The 13255-nt window shown below is 53.3% G+C and overlaps 2 protein-coding genes across 8 annotated transcripts in view; both read left to right on the top strand.

Moving 5' to 3' along the window:
* The window catches only part of EPB41L1 (erythrocyte membrane protein band 4.1 like 1), a 64393-nt gene extending 58644 nt beyond the window's left edge, over positions 1-5749 (top strand). For all 7 annotated transcript variants that reach the window (XM_058850624.1, XM_058850622.1, XM_058850621.1 and 4 more), the window contains 3 exons: positions 699-779; positions 1666-1782; positions 2834-5749. In XM_058850624.1, coding sequence (XP_058706607.1) covers positions 699-779; positions 1666-1782; positions 2834-2842 — 207 coding nt within the window. In that variant the 3' untranslated portion in view covers positions 2843-5749. The remainder of the gene's footprint in view (positions 1-698; positions 780-1665; positions 1783-2833) is intronic.
* A 1249-nt stretch (positions 5750-6998) lies between these two features.
* On the top strand, positions 6999-12997 carry AAR2 (AAR2 splicing factor). Its single transcript, XM_058850634.1, has 3 exons — positions 6999-7802; positions 9227-9456; positions 11905-12997. Exons 1-3 carry the CDS (start codon positions 7058-7060, stop codon positions 12070-12072), a joined length of 1143 nt encoding a protein of 380 aa, XP_058706617.1. The 5' UTR covers positions 6999-7057; the 3' UTR covers positions 12073-12997.
* The last annotated feature ends 258 nt before the right edge of the window (positions 12998-13255 follow it).

Below are 13255 nucleotides of genomic sequence, written 5' to 3'. Positions count from 1 at the left end.
CCCATCCAGCCAGGTGTGACCACAGCAGGCAAGCACAGCCAGGGGTGTGCATTCAGCCAGGGGCACACCAGGGCTGGGAGGTGAAGGAGATGAGGCTGCAGCAGAGGGTCTCACCCATGGCCATTGCATCCCCAGATTAAATATGTGCTCTTCTTCCAGGGAACAAGGGTCAGGATGTGGGGAAATGGCCTCAAGTTGCACCAGGGGAGGTTTAGATATTGTATATTAGAGAAATTAGGTTGGACATAAGGGAAAATTTCCTCACAGAAGGGGTGGTCAGACACTGGCACAGGCAGCCCAGGGCAGTGGTGGAGTCTCATCCCTGGAGGGGTTTCAAAGATGCACAGCTGTGGCACCGTGGGACATGGTCAGTGGTGTCCTTGGCAGTGCTGGGGGAGCAGTTGGGCTTGGTGATCTCAGAGAGCTTTGCCAGCCTCAGTGATTCTGTGATTGTATAACCACAGCTGCAGCTCTGGGAGGGAGCAGGAGGGTGCTTTGTACCTGCCCCCAGCTCCTCTCCTTGCCCCCATGGGCTGCTGTGTGTCACACTTCTCCCTGAGTCAAGGGCAGTGGGAGCTCTGCTGAATTACAGGGCAGCTCCTGAGGGGATGCTGGTGCTGTTCCTGCTCCTGTGGCAGAGTTCCCCTTGTCTGGAGCTGCCTGCAGGGACAGGGCTGAGTGTTCTCCTTCTCACACAGACTGTGAAAGGGGGGTTCTCCGAGACCCGGATAGAGAAGCGCATCATCATCACGGGAGATGAAGATGTGGACCAGGACCAGGTAGGAGCAGGATGCCCTGCCTTTGCCCAGTTCTGGCTGTCTCTGGATGCAGCACTGCATGTTTGTACTTCTGGCTGAACCTATTTACCCCTTTTATCCAGGAACTGACTGCTGAGGGCCCAGACCTGTCCAGCAGGGTGGGTTCCTGTGGGTGCAGTGACCCTCAGGCCATCTCCCAGCATGAAGCTGTGGCAAAGTTCACATCCTAGTGCAGAACAGAGTGAGGGCATTGCTTTTTTACAGTCATAAACACATTTCTATGTGCCCTTTCTCTGTTGAAATACTCCAAAGAGACACAGGTCACCTCTCTGTTCCAGCACAGTCTCAGTCCAGGTTGAGTCTCTCCAGGTGATGGTGTTTTGCCTCTGCCTCAGTGTCAGAGGACAAAAAGTGACACACTTTTGTGATGAAAAAACAAAGACTGACACAAGTCTTTAGGTCCACAGGGTCACTTTCCTGTGGCCTCACCCTTAGGGATTTGTTACTTAAGAAAAAATATTAAAGAGATAAAGTTATTAAAAGGCTTTAAAATAATTTTTATAATTATGAATTTGATAATTCCTGTACATTTTTCTAGTGTTTTCCTTTTCCCAGGTTTCAGTAGCACATCTGTACAGACAATCAGCAGAGAAAGGCAGCACATGAGGTCTGCCAGCCGTGGATGAATCCCCAGTCATGCTGGGTTCCCATGCTGGGCTCCAGCTTTTCTGCCAGGGTGCTGTGGGTTCAGCTCTGAACCCCTGCATTCCTATCCTCCTGCTCCCTGGAATCCCACTCTGCTCCCTGGAATCCTACTCAGCTGCTTTTTGGCTGCACTCAGGGTAGCTGATTGCAGGAGAGGCAGGATAAACAATGCTGAAATGTCTCTCACCCTTCTGCTTTCCAGGCACTGGCTTTAGCAATCAAAGAGGCAAAACTCCAGCATCCTGACATGCTGGTAACCAAAGCTGTGGTGTACAGAGAAACAGAGCCCTCTCCAGAGGAAAGGGACAAGAAACCTCAGGTAGGTGGAGAAGCTGCCAGGTGTGATTTTCACCTGCTGGCTAATGGGGGTGTAACAGGTCACAGTCTCTGGTCCCCACCAGCCACAGGTGGCTCTGGGCACGGCCACCTGGCTGTGGTTAGGAAGCCACTACTGTGCCACCAAAAGCAATGCTGTGGATGCCACCCTGCTGTCCTGCTCAGCACAGGGCTCAGAGGCATTTGATGTAAAAAGGAAAGAGCCTGCTCATCCCCCTGGGGTGGGGAGGGAATGAAGGGACATCAGGTTTGTGGGTAGGCTGAGGCACTTGGCTACAGGTTCTGCAGAGCCAAAGTATCAGACCAATGTTGGCAAAAGTTATAATTTCTTTACAAAAACCATACAGTTTTTCAGTCCCACTCAGATCCCCAGGTAGAGTTTTTATACACACACAGGTGTAGGCAGCAGCACACAAGGTTTGCACCTCCCTGCAGACACCCCAAAGCTGTTACAGTCCCAGACACTTCTCTAGGGCTTGGGGAGTCCTGTCCCACCCTAAACGCCCTATTTGACCTCATTCCTCCGTGTGAGCCAGGAGCTGCATCTCTCTGGGCTGGCACAGCCACCAGAACCCTGTGTGGGAGCAGTGGGGACAGAGGTGGAGAGGAGAGGGAACAGTTCTGGGGGCTCTGGCAGCAGCCAAGCTGCAGGTGCATTTGGAGAGGCTCCTTGGAATTGGAATTTTCCACTTCTTTATCTTATGAAGGTTTTGATTGGCAGCTTTTAAGCCTGGAAAAGTGACCAGCAATGCAGCTGGGAAAGTCAGGAGAGGCTCATGGAGCTGCCTTGTCCCATCCCACAGTACAGACAAGTCCAGACATTCCTGCATCCCATAGGATCCACCCAGTTTTAGCTGAATGGCTTAAAGTGAGGGAGCAGCAACTCCCCCTCATGTCCTTCATGCACCAACAGCAGCCCAGAGCCTAAATTCCTGCTAATTACCAGAGCTCATGCTAATTAAATGCAAACTGTGGCCCCACGTGCTTGCCAGTTGGCACTCCATGACTTGGTCCTTTCCATCTGCCTTGCACAGGAATCTTGACCAACATGTTCCTGGAAGTCAACATCTATATTCCAACCTGGAGAACAGGGGAGAAGGAGCCTTCATGCTGGATTTCTCAGCAAGACATAGACATCCTGGCTGCAATGTTCATGGCAAGAGACAAAAATTTTTAAAAAAGGAATAGCAAATATATTATATATATATATACATACATACATATATATATATATATATAAAAACAGGAAACAAAATGCATCCTTGCACTGCTGCTATATGCTGGAATTGAATAGCAAACAACACCACCAATAAACAAAGCCAACCCTCTGCAGATAAATTGAAGAATTTCCTGGATTGGTGATCAAATCAGATTTAAAAAGTCATAATAATAACAATAATCTTGGTAACAATACAATACGCCACCATCTTGCATGTTACATGAAAGGACACACAATCATGAGTTCATTTGTTGCACACTGAATGGAAAGGAAAATTGCTTTGCAACAAAGCAAGTAAGCAAACTGAAGTAAAATACCACAAGCAGAAGCAAAACCATTCCCCACCTCTGGAAAGAAGAGAGAAAAACATTCAAGTTATGACCATAGAGTTATTTTCCAATTCACAAGTGTCGTTTCGCCCTTCTCCTCATTCCATGCTGGTTTTTTGCATTTTTTGGGGGTTCTGTTGACTCTTCCCCTTCCCTTCCTTATCTTCTCTGTGCACTTGTCCAACCTCTTGTTCTCTGAAGGTATTTAGGAATGGGTTTCATTTCAAACAAAGCAAATGATATGTACATGGTTTCTCATCTCTAATGAGCAGCCTGTGGGGTTTCATATGGATGTGCATTTCAGTTCTGTATATTATTCTATATAACGGAGGGGGAGGGAGGGAACAATGCTGAAATAATTCAACAGTGCTGGTACAGACAATGCCAGCATTTTAAGATCATTAACTCTTGGATTGACTGTGGTTGGTGTACTTGGAGACTCGTAGATCACACATGGGACTTTGAGTCCTGCAAGAAGGGAACGGGAAGGGTTTTGGCTGCTGCTGGTTGGGGGGGCAGGGGAAAGGGCAAGGGACGGGAATGTCCTGCCAGCTGATCTGCAGTGTGTGGTGGTGAGCTTTGGAGGGGCATGGAAGGCTCCAGCTCCACCAGCTGTAGGCAGGATGGGCTCCCAGCCCCCCGAGCCACGGGATCAGCGGGGAGCGAGGTGGGGCCGAGGGCTCGGGGTCCCCTGCAGCCTGCAGAGCCGTGCCGGTGGGTGGGGTGGGTTTGCTTTGTTTCTGGATCCCAGTAATGGAGGTACTTGAGTTTTGTACTAGGGTCAAAGGCAGAGGGGGTGTTTGTGCCCTGCCTCCCCCACTACCAGGGGTGTGATGGCAAAGAGCTGGGGACAGCGCTGGCAGGGCCATGGCAGTGCTCCCCTGACCTGCCTAGGGATGGGCAGCGGAGGGACCGTGCTGTGTCCATCCCTGCAGAGTGTCCCCAGCATCCCAGGCTGGGTGGGAGAGACCAGGAGGTGTCGGTGGAGCTGCTCCCAGCTCAGCCTTCAGCCGCAGGCTCCTCCAGGGCTGCCTTTGGAAGGGGATCGTGGGCCAAGCCCAGGGCCCCGTACACTGTGAACCAGGCAGTTCGGGTAGGCTCGGAACCAAAACCAGAAAGGAAAGAAATGGGTTTCCTTCTTGGAATTGTCTTTAGCTCCTGCAGAAACTGAAGGGCCCATGATTCTGCACCATTTTGCCTTTAGTCTCCCACCCCTCACACAGACTGTGCCCAGGACCAGGTGTGTTCTGCCAGGCCTTGCCAGGGCTCGCAGGATGCCCGAGCAGGAGCGCCTGCGCCATGAGGATGCCGTGGGCAGATCCTGCTCCCACCTTCACTGTCCCAGGAGGGAGCTGCTCCCTGGCAGCTGCTCACCAGCTGCTCACCAGGGTCTGTTCTCCTGGCAGAGAGGTTTCTGCTGCAGGTGTGGAAGGCAAGAGCACAGGGGCTGCTGCCGGTGCCAGTGCCCATCCTCAGCTTCCAGCCATGCACCTTCAGAGAGCACAGCCCCAGCCTAAGAGCAGTTCAGGCAGTCTCTAAGAGGCTCCTTTTCTCTCGTTTGTTTTCACAATGCACCCAAGCCAGCTGTGCCCAGCAGTGGCACTGCCAGGGGTGGTGAGGTCCAGGGTCTGCCTGCCGTGCTGGCATTCACCAGCACATGGCACAGTTCAGGGTGGGGGGACCCCACCTGGCTTGGGCACCTCCACAGCCCACCCGAGGCCACTGTGACCCTCCAGAGTTGCTTTTGGCGTTGTACACAGTCTGGGAAGCGAAGGTTCCCGTGGGATTGAGCAGCCTTACAGAGTTGGGCTCCCTGTGTGCTTGGGCTGTGTGAGTTCCACTGGCAGTGAGCAGCCCCTGGCTCCCGCAGTGTGTCCATGGGTGGCAGCGTTGGAAACATTTTTTTTTCTTAAAAAAATAAAAAGAGGAAAAAAAATAAAAAGGAAAGAAAAATGCTCACTGCTTGTTCTCCTGGTGAGGTGTGGCTTTCTGCTGCTCAGCCCCAGCCTGCCCATCACAGTGCTCCGTTTCAGATAGCTGGCCACTGCTTCTTTTCTTCCAGGGGCCTTTTCTGTGGAAAGGGGTGGGAGACATGAGTGCCTGTTTTTACCCAATCCCACAAATTCATTCTGAACTTGGCCTGCAATTGCATGAATAATAATAACAGTAACAATAATAATAATAATAATAATTATAATAATAGTATTTATTTTTATTTGAGAAGCACCTTACCAACCAACTGCAACGCTCTGTTGTTCCTTCACTAACTCTCCTTTTCTCTTCCCTTGTTCTCCCTCTCCCCCTTTGGTCATACTCCTTTTCAGTGCTCGGTGGTGTATGCGTGTGTGCTCACTGTTCTTGTATTCAATAAAAGTGAAATAAATGTGTTTGATGCTAAATCACCCTGGGACCTCGGTGGACTCTTTCCTACTGAGAGGATGGAGAAGTGAAGGGGGAACCTTGTAACCGGAGGCACAGCACGTGGAAATACCGGGCCTTGTCTAAAGGCAAGCTTGTAGAAATCATGGAATCCCAGAATGGTTTGGGCTGGAAGAGAATATAAAGCTCGTTCTTTTCCATCCCCTGCCACAGAAGGGGACACCTTTGACTATCCCGGGTTGCTCCAAGCTCCATCCAACCTGACCTTGGACATTTCCAGGGATCCAGGGGCAGCCACAGCTTCTCTGGGCAACCTGTGCCAGGGCCTCCTGACCCTCACAGGGAACAATTCCCTCCCAATATCCCATCCATCCCTGCCCTCTGGCAGTGGGAAGCCATTTCGCCTTGTCCTGCCATTCCAGGCCCTTGTCCCCAGTCCCTCTCCAGCTCTCCTGGAACATCTTTAGGCCCTGGAAGGAGCTCTGAGGTCTCCCTGAAGCCTTCTCCAGGTAAAGACCCCCAGCTCTCCCAGCCTGGCTCCAGAGCAGAAGGGCTCCAGCTCTCCACGTCCACCTCTGGACTCGTTGGAAGGTCTCCACGTCTGTGCAGTGCTGCAGACCCCAGAGCTGGAAGCAGTTCTGCAGGTGGGATCTCAGCCCACCCAGGGCACATGAAGATGTTGCCAGGTCGGGAATTGCGGCTGGTGGAGCTGGGGGAGTACGGCAGGTGCTGAGCCTCGGGCACAGCTCAGCCAGGGTGCTTGTGAGAATGCTCAGGGTGCAGGGCCGGGGTGGGAACTGCCCCTCTCTAGGGACCCCGGCCCTGTCTGTGTCCTGGGGAACAGGACGTGGTGCCGGGACAGTGTCTGTCCTGCTCAGGGCTGTGTGTGTCACACTGAGGGCCTGTCCCGGGGGTCTCTCTGTCCATCAGTGCCACGCACGGCTCTTGTCCGTCTGTCCCGCTGCGGGCTGGGACCAGGGGGGCCCAGGGGAATGGCAGCCAGCCGGGGGGACTGGGGACCGGCTTTGGGGACAGCGGGGAGCAGCGGCCAGCCACGGAGAGGCAAAGGGGAGCAGCGCCAGGCTGGGAGCTGGCCATGGGCTGGGGCAGCGGGACCGAGCCGGGGCCGGCCGGAGGGCACGGGGACCGAGTCGGGGGCGATCGGGGGCACTGCCCGCTGTCCTCGGGGAACCAGCACAGCCCGGGCAGCCCCTGGAGCCGGGCGGGGCCGGAGGCTCCTCCCGCAGCCGGGCCGGAACCGCCGGGCCCGGATATCCGGGCAGGGCCGCCTGGCGCCGCTTCCCGCCGGGCCCGTTCCGAGCGGCCCGGCCATGGCGGCCCCGCGGCCCGACCCCGAGCTGGCCCGGCAGCTTTTCTTCGAGGGAGCGGCCGTGGTGGTGCTGGACGTGCCCGAGGGCACCGAGTTCGGCATCGACTACAGCGCGTGGGCCGTGGGGCCGCGGTTCCGCGGGGTGAAGATGGTGCCGCCGGGGCTGCACTTCGTGCACTGCAGCGCTGCCGGCGCCGGCCGGGACTCGGGGCCGCGCTCCGGCCGCTTCCTCAGCCTGAGGCGCCGCGAGGTGCGGCTGCTGCGCTGGGACCCCGCGGCCGAGGCCGTGCGGGCCGAGCCCCCCGAGCAGGGCGAGGCGCTGCGGGACAGCCTGCGGGAGCTGGACCCCTTCCTGGGGCCCTACCCCTACGAGACGCTGAAGAAGTGGGTGTCGCTGAGCAACTTCATCAGCGAGGCGGCGGCCGAGGAGCTGCAGCCCGAGAGCGGCCAGATCTGCGCCTTCGCCGAGGTGCTGCCCGAGGCGGCGGGGCGGCACACGCGGGACCGAGCCGGGCAGCGCCGGCCCCCGCTGGGCTCCGAGTGCCGCAGCTACGCCGAGGGCCTGGCCCGGCTGCCCCGCATGCGGCCGCGGGCCGGCACCCAGATCCGCTTCTCCGAGCTGCCCCGGCAGGCCTTCCCCGCCGGGGCCACCCCCGAGGAGATCACCCGGCACAGCATGGACCTGAGCTACGCCCTGCAGCGGGTGATGGAGCAGCGCTACCCCGGCCGGCCGCTGGGCCTGCTCGGTGAGCTCCGCCCGGGGAAATGCCATTGCTGGGCAAACATTCGGCTCCAGGGTGGAACCTGTGCCTGTTCCCTGCCCCACGAGGGCTCTCCAGCGCAGCACAGAAGTTTGTGGAGTTTTTAGCAGCCTTAGGGGCTGTTCCCATAGCCTGGAGGAGACAGGCCAGAGCTTCTCCCGAGGGGCAGCTGCGATCTCTGTTCTGTGTGACCAGGGAGAGCACCCCAGGCTGGAACTGTCTGGGGAAATTTAGATATCAGGATATCAGGGAAAGGTCCTTCCCCAGAGGGTTCTGGGCACTGCTCAGGCTCCCCAGGGAATGGGCACAGCCCCGAGGCTGCCAGAGCTCCCATCTCAGGGGTGCCCAGGGTGGGACTGTTGGGGTGTCTGTGCAGGACAGTGTGGGTCCCTCCCCACTCAGGATATTCTGTAATTCTGTTCCACGACTCTCCTGTGAGGACATGGTGCTGCAGCCCAGATGAAGTCAAAAGCAGCAGTCACAGGTGGCTCTGGTGTCTGGCACTTTACCTGTTCGGTGAACCTCTTACAGAGTCCTGGGAGCATCAGGTGGGGATGGGCACCCCCAGCCCCGTGTTCCTCTTTGGTTTTGGTTCCTGCTGCAGTGACTGGTCCCTCCCTGGCCCAGCTCCACGTGTGCCCCATGGGCAGTGTCCAGGCTGTGCCAGCCCTGCTGTGGGGACACAGCTCCTCCCAGAGCTTAACCTCTCCCCAGCCTACATTGCAACCTGTGCTACAAATAAATGCTGGGTCTGTGGAGGTCCTGGAGCAGGGTTTTGTTTTGTTGCAGGATGGAGGGAGAAGCCCTCCCAGCTTCCCAGCTGGAACCCTGGTTTGGAATAAGCCTTTGTTTATCCCTTCATCCATTTTTTGTCTGTTAACATTATACAATTTATTCTTTTTCAAAATTATCAAAGATAACTCTAGGATGTAAAGAGAACAAATTATCTTAGGGAATGGTGGCAAAACAGTTGATGCCAAGCATCCAGCGTGATAAGCCCTGGCTCGTAGTTCAACAAGGCAAACACTCTCATTGATGCACTGCTGACCTCTCCCAGGATGCCAGGACAGTGGTGTTTGCAGTCCCATGTGGTGCTGGACACTCAGCACAGGCAGGCTGAACTCTCAGAATAACAGCAGGATCTGGCTTGAGTTTGGGTCTGTTTCTTGGTGTTGTTTGCTGTCTGTAAAGGCCCTCTCCAGTGCTGATAATCACAGTTACCAGGTGTCCTGCCCTGTTCTGCTTTGCTCCATCTGAAGAGCAGCACAGGGTCAGTGTTTGAGGTATGAATGCACTTTGCAAAATCCAAACCAGGAAATCATTTACAGAGCTTTGGGGAGGACACATTCCCAGGATATCTGTTTAGTCTTACATGTTTTGTTTTGTTTCCCTTCTCTGAACCCACACAGCTGAGTTGCAGTTTGCCTTCATCTGCTTCCTGATTGGGAACGTGTACGATGCCTTTGAGCACTGGAAAAGACTCCTGAACCTCCTGTGCCGCTCAGAGGAGGCAATAGGGAAGTACCAAGACCTTTACATCAACCTCATTTCCGTGCTGTATCACCAGCTCAACGAAATCCCAGCAGATTTTTTTGTGGACATTGTTTCCCAGGATAACTTTTTAACCAGCACCTTACAGGTGTGTTTGTGGCTGTTCCCTGGGAAATGGGAGCGGGAGGGAGAGCATCCATCAAATTTGGGGAGAAGCTGCCAAAGGAATTAAGATATATGGGAGATGGGAGCCTGTCTAAACACACAGGGATTCCCTTTTACTTTTTCCCTCTGTTACTCAGAGGGCAAAAATTGAAGAAATTCAGCCCAACAGCTACAAAAGAGGGTGGGCAGTGCAATGTGATGTCTGTTTATTTTTTCCAAAATGCCATTCATTCTTTAAAAGAAAAAACAACACAAAAAGCTTTGGCATGAAGGACTAATGATGATGATTTTTGGAATGGTTTGCTCAGCATGCAGGGAAGCTGCAGCAAAGCTTTATTGAGCTAAGGGCAGTGTTAGTGTTTAAGAAGCTTTTCCATTCCTTAGCATAGCTGAGGATTTCCTGTAGTCAAGTTCTTATCCAGAGGGAATTTATGGTTATTCCAAAACGCAGATGATGCTGCTGCTGAGACAGGTGGGGGCAGATCTGTGGCTCAGCCCCAGTGAAACCAGTTACTCCCACTGATGGTGACTGTGCTGGCAGCACAGCAAACTGCCTTAGTTTACCCAAAAAAGCCCAAATCAGAGACACTGATAAAGCTGAGCAATGGGAACCAGCCCTGCAGGAGGCTGTGGGCAGTTGTGCTACAGGTGCTCCCTCTCCTTTCCCAGTTCCATTCCTCTCCTTGTTAACCCCAAGTTCTTGCTGTACTTTTGGGGAGGGTGGAGGTGTTTGGGTTTAATTGCTGGGTAAAAATTTTGGGAAGCATTGCTTTAATTGAGTGCTTTGAGATTTTTCAGTTGGGGTTCTTACAAGTCTTGGGGGCAGTTTGAATTTATATTTTATTTCTGCTGGCAGATTTTTTCCATCCCACTGCAGGACTGGACAGCCCAGCTGTGTTTGCAGCACGCTCAGAGCAGTGCTGTCAGTTCACAGGAGTACCCAGAATATGGCAGCCAGCCATTCCCTCCCCCTGAGGGGACTTGGAGAATTTGGGCAGCCCTTGCTGCTGCTTCTGGCTGGCTGAGTCCACCCCTGGGCTCTGTCTGTCTGTGTCAGTCCCTCAGCAGGAGCTGGTGTCAGGATCAGCCATAAGCCCTTGCAGGAGTCACCACATTCCCAGAGACAGAGAAGAGCCCTGCAAACTTCCTCACTCAGAGTTCTCCATTTCTGCTCCCTTGGGATTTCCCCAGAGTGGTGCCAGGGGAGCTCTGGGCCTTGCCTTACCCCTCACTTTACACACAGACATCACAATTCTCTGCCTCAGCTGCCCGTGGGCAGTGTCTGTGCAGCTCCTGCTGGAAGCAGCAACTTCATTTTTGGAGTCTGATCCAAAGCAAGAAGAGCACAACACAGCCACCAGTGACTGTGCAGCCCTAGCAGTGCTTAAAGAAAAGGAAAGCTTGGTGAAATAACTAATTTAATGTGCAGTTCATTGAGAAGAAGTGGGAAATATAACCTTCTAATAGTTTTTTTCCCTACCAGCATTGCTGTGTAAGAGTTCTGTTAGAAAGAGGCAGTTTTCCAGTAGAATGAGCAAGGAAAATGCAAATGTTCATCCACAAAGCAGCAAACTTTGCTGCTCATTGTCAGTGTTTTATCCAGCTTTCAGCAGGTCTCCCCCAGATAAGAGGCTGTGTTTTCCCCAGAGGAGATTTCTTTTTATGTAAATTAGTTCTGGATCACGAGTTCAGGAGGAGCAGAGCCAGGCTGATAGGAGCTGGGCTCTGGGGCTTGGTGCCCTGTTAATCACACACAGATGCTTCCCCCCTGAGGTACCAGCAGAGGCTGGGAGTTTGTGACATGCTAATAGGTTTGTGTTTGAGGGTGGAAAGCACAGGTTCCTCCAGACTTCAGCACCCTGTGCACAAGGGAATGGCTGTGCTGGGGATAACCAGGCTTTTTCCAGAGAGCTCCCATTCCTTTCTGACATTCAAGGTATTTTCATTAAGTTTCCTCTGTATCATAAAGTCTTGGTAATACCATATTACAGAAGTACTTTGGGAGATCCCTACCCATGGAAATGAGGAGTGCAGTTATCTACTGACCTTTTGGACACTTGCTGGAAATTTGCCTGCTAGTATTTGAATTTCTTTTAATTCCTTCTGTCAAGACGTTTTCCTTTGCTCACACTTTGGCATATTTCAGAATTCCACAGTACAAATTCAGTTACAAACACACTCCTGCTTCAGACAGAATTCTTACCTGAGTGCAGATATTTCTGATGCTGACTCAGTGGTGTGAAGGCAGGATGGGCTTGGGCTGGAAGGTGGGAGGTGTGGGCTTTGGTTGGGTCCCCACACAACTGGAGTAGTCCCAGGGTGGTGGATCCCAACCTGGCTCTCTCCTGGTGCTCCCTGGTGTCTCTGTAGGGAGGAGATGCCCAGCTGGTGCCATGGCTGAGCTCTCCCTGACCTCTGCTCTTTGTTTCAGGTGCTGTTCTCCTGCACATGCAGCTCTGCTGTGGATGAGACTCTGAGGAAAAAGGCTGAGAAGTTCAAGGCTCACCTGACAAAGAAATTCAAGTGGGACTTTGAGGCAGAGCCTGATGACTGTGCTCCTGTGGTGGTTGAGCTGCCTGAGGGTGTTCAGGTGGACTGAGCTAAAGGCCCCCTTAGGAGCAAACAGCTTCTAAAATGACCCTTTCCTTCTCCTTTCCAACCCTGCCAGCTTCTTAAAGGCTGTTTCTAAAGCTGATCCTCTTCCTGCTGGAGAAGCAGATGTGGGGAACCCAGGAGGATGCTGAGTTTTGTGAGGAGACCAGAGGTGTTGCAGGAGTTTGAGTGCTGCCACGTGGCTGCTTTGGACACCCTGGGGTTTTCCCAGCCCTGCTGCAGCATCTCCTCCTAGAACACAAACAACATACAAAGTCACAGAATCATTAAAGTTGCAAAAGACCTTTTGATATCATGGAGTTCAGCCCTAAATGTAACACTGCCACGATCCTCCTGCACTTGGCTGTCTTGTGCATCCCTGCTCCCCTCTCCTCCTGGAGCTGATGCCCTCCTTGGAGAGCACCTGTGGTTCAGGGCTGTAATCCCACAGTGATTTTAGCAGCCCAAACCCAGGCTGTGAACTCAAGTTCAGCTCTTCCTGGGCTCGTGTTGCACTGCTGTCAGGTGCTCATGGTGCTCACTGTCATTTACCTGCTGGGGAGGTGGCTCAAAGCCACAGCAAAATTCCTCCCACTTCCTACACCCAATACCTCAGAGCCTCATTCCTGTTCCTCCCATTCTGCTGAACGGTTTTGTATTTACTGCTGATGCTGTTTTGCCTGGTGTAAAAGACAGTGAGCACTTTGGTGACAGGCAATAGTTCCTGGACTGTGGTCACCCAGCTGTTAAAGAACAGAGCCAGCATGAGATAAAGGATCAGATTTCCACATGAGCTGGATCCTCTGTTTTGTTATAATTGGAAATCCTATGTTTTTGCTCAAAAACAGTGACTGAAAATTAACAGTTTGTAATGGTCAGGTTCCCATGATGAACTGCACATTTTGCAGCTGACAAAAGAGAATATAATTGTACTTCCATTGTGGTGGGTTTTTTCTTTCTGCAAGGTTGTAGTAGGGACAGTTAATCACAGAATCACAGAATGGTTTGGGCTGGAAGGGACCCTGCAGATCATCCATCCTGTGTCACTGCTGCCATGGGCAGAGACACCTTCCACCATCCCAGGCTGCTCCAAGCCCTGTCCAGCCTGGCCTTGGGCACTGCCAGGGATGCAGGGGCAGCCACAGCTGCTCTGGGCACCCTGTGCCAGGGCCTGCCCACCCTCCCAGGCA

The sequence above is a fragment of the Poecile atricapillus genome, chromosome 15 (genome assembly GCF_030490865.1).
Source record: "Poecile atricapillus isolate bPoeAtr1 chromosome 15, bPoeAtr1.hap1, whole genome shotgun sequence".
NCBI lineage: Eukaryota > Metazoa > Chordata > Aves > Passeriformes > Paridae > Poecile > Poecile atricapillus.
Note: the sequence above shows the minus strand (reverse complement) of the source record. Positions and strands in the feature narration are given on the sequence as shown.

Excerpts from the sequence above, each read along its gene's own strand:
- AAR2 (XM_058850634.1), top strand. The coding sequence starts at position 7,058 with ATGGCGGCCCCGCGGCCCGACCCCGAGCTGGCCCGGCAGCTTTTCTTC. Across the intron at positions 7,803-9,226 it reads CCGGCCGCTGGGCCTGCTCG|CTGAGTTGCAGTTTGCCTTC; the intron begins GTGAGCTCCGCC and ends GAACCCACACAG. Across the intron at positions 9,457-11,904 it reads TTTTAACCAGCACCTTACAG|GTGCTGTTCTCCTGCACATG; the intron begins GTGTGTTTGTGG and ends TCTTTGTTTCAG.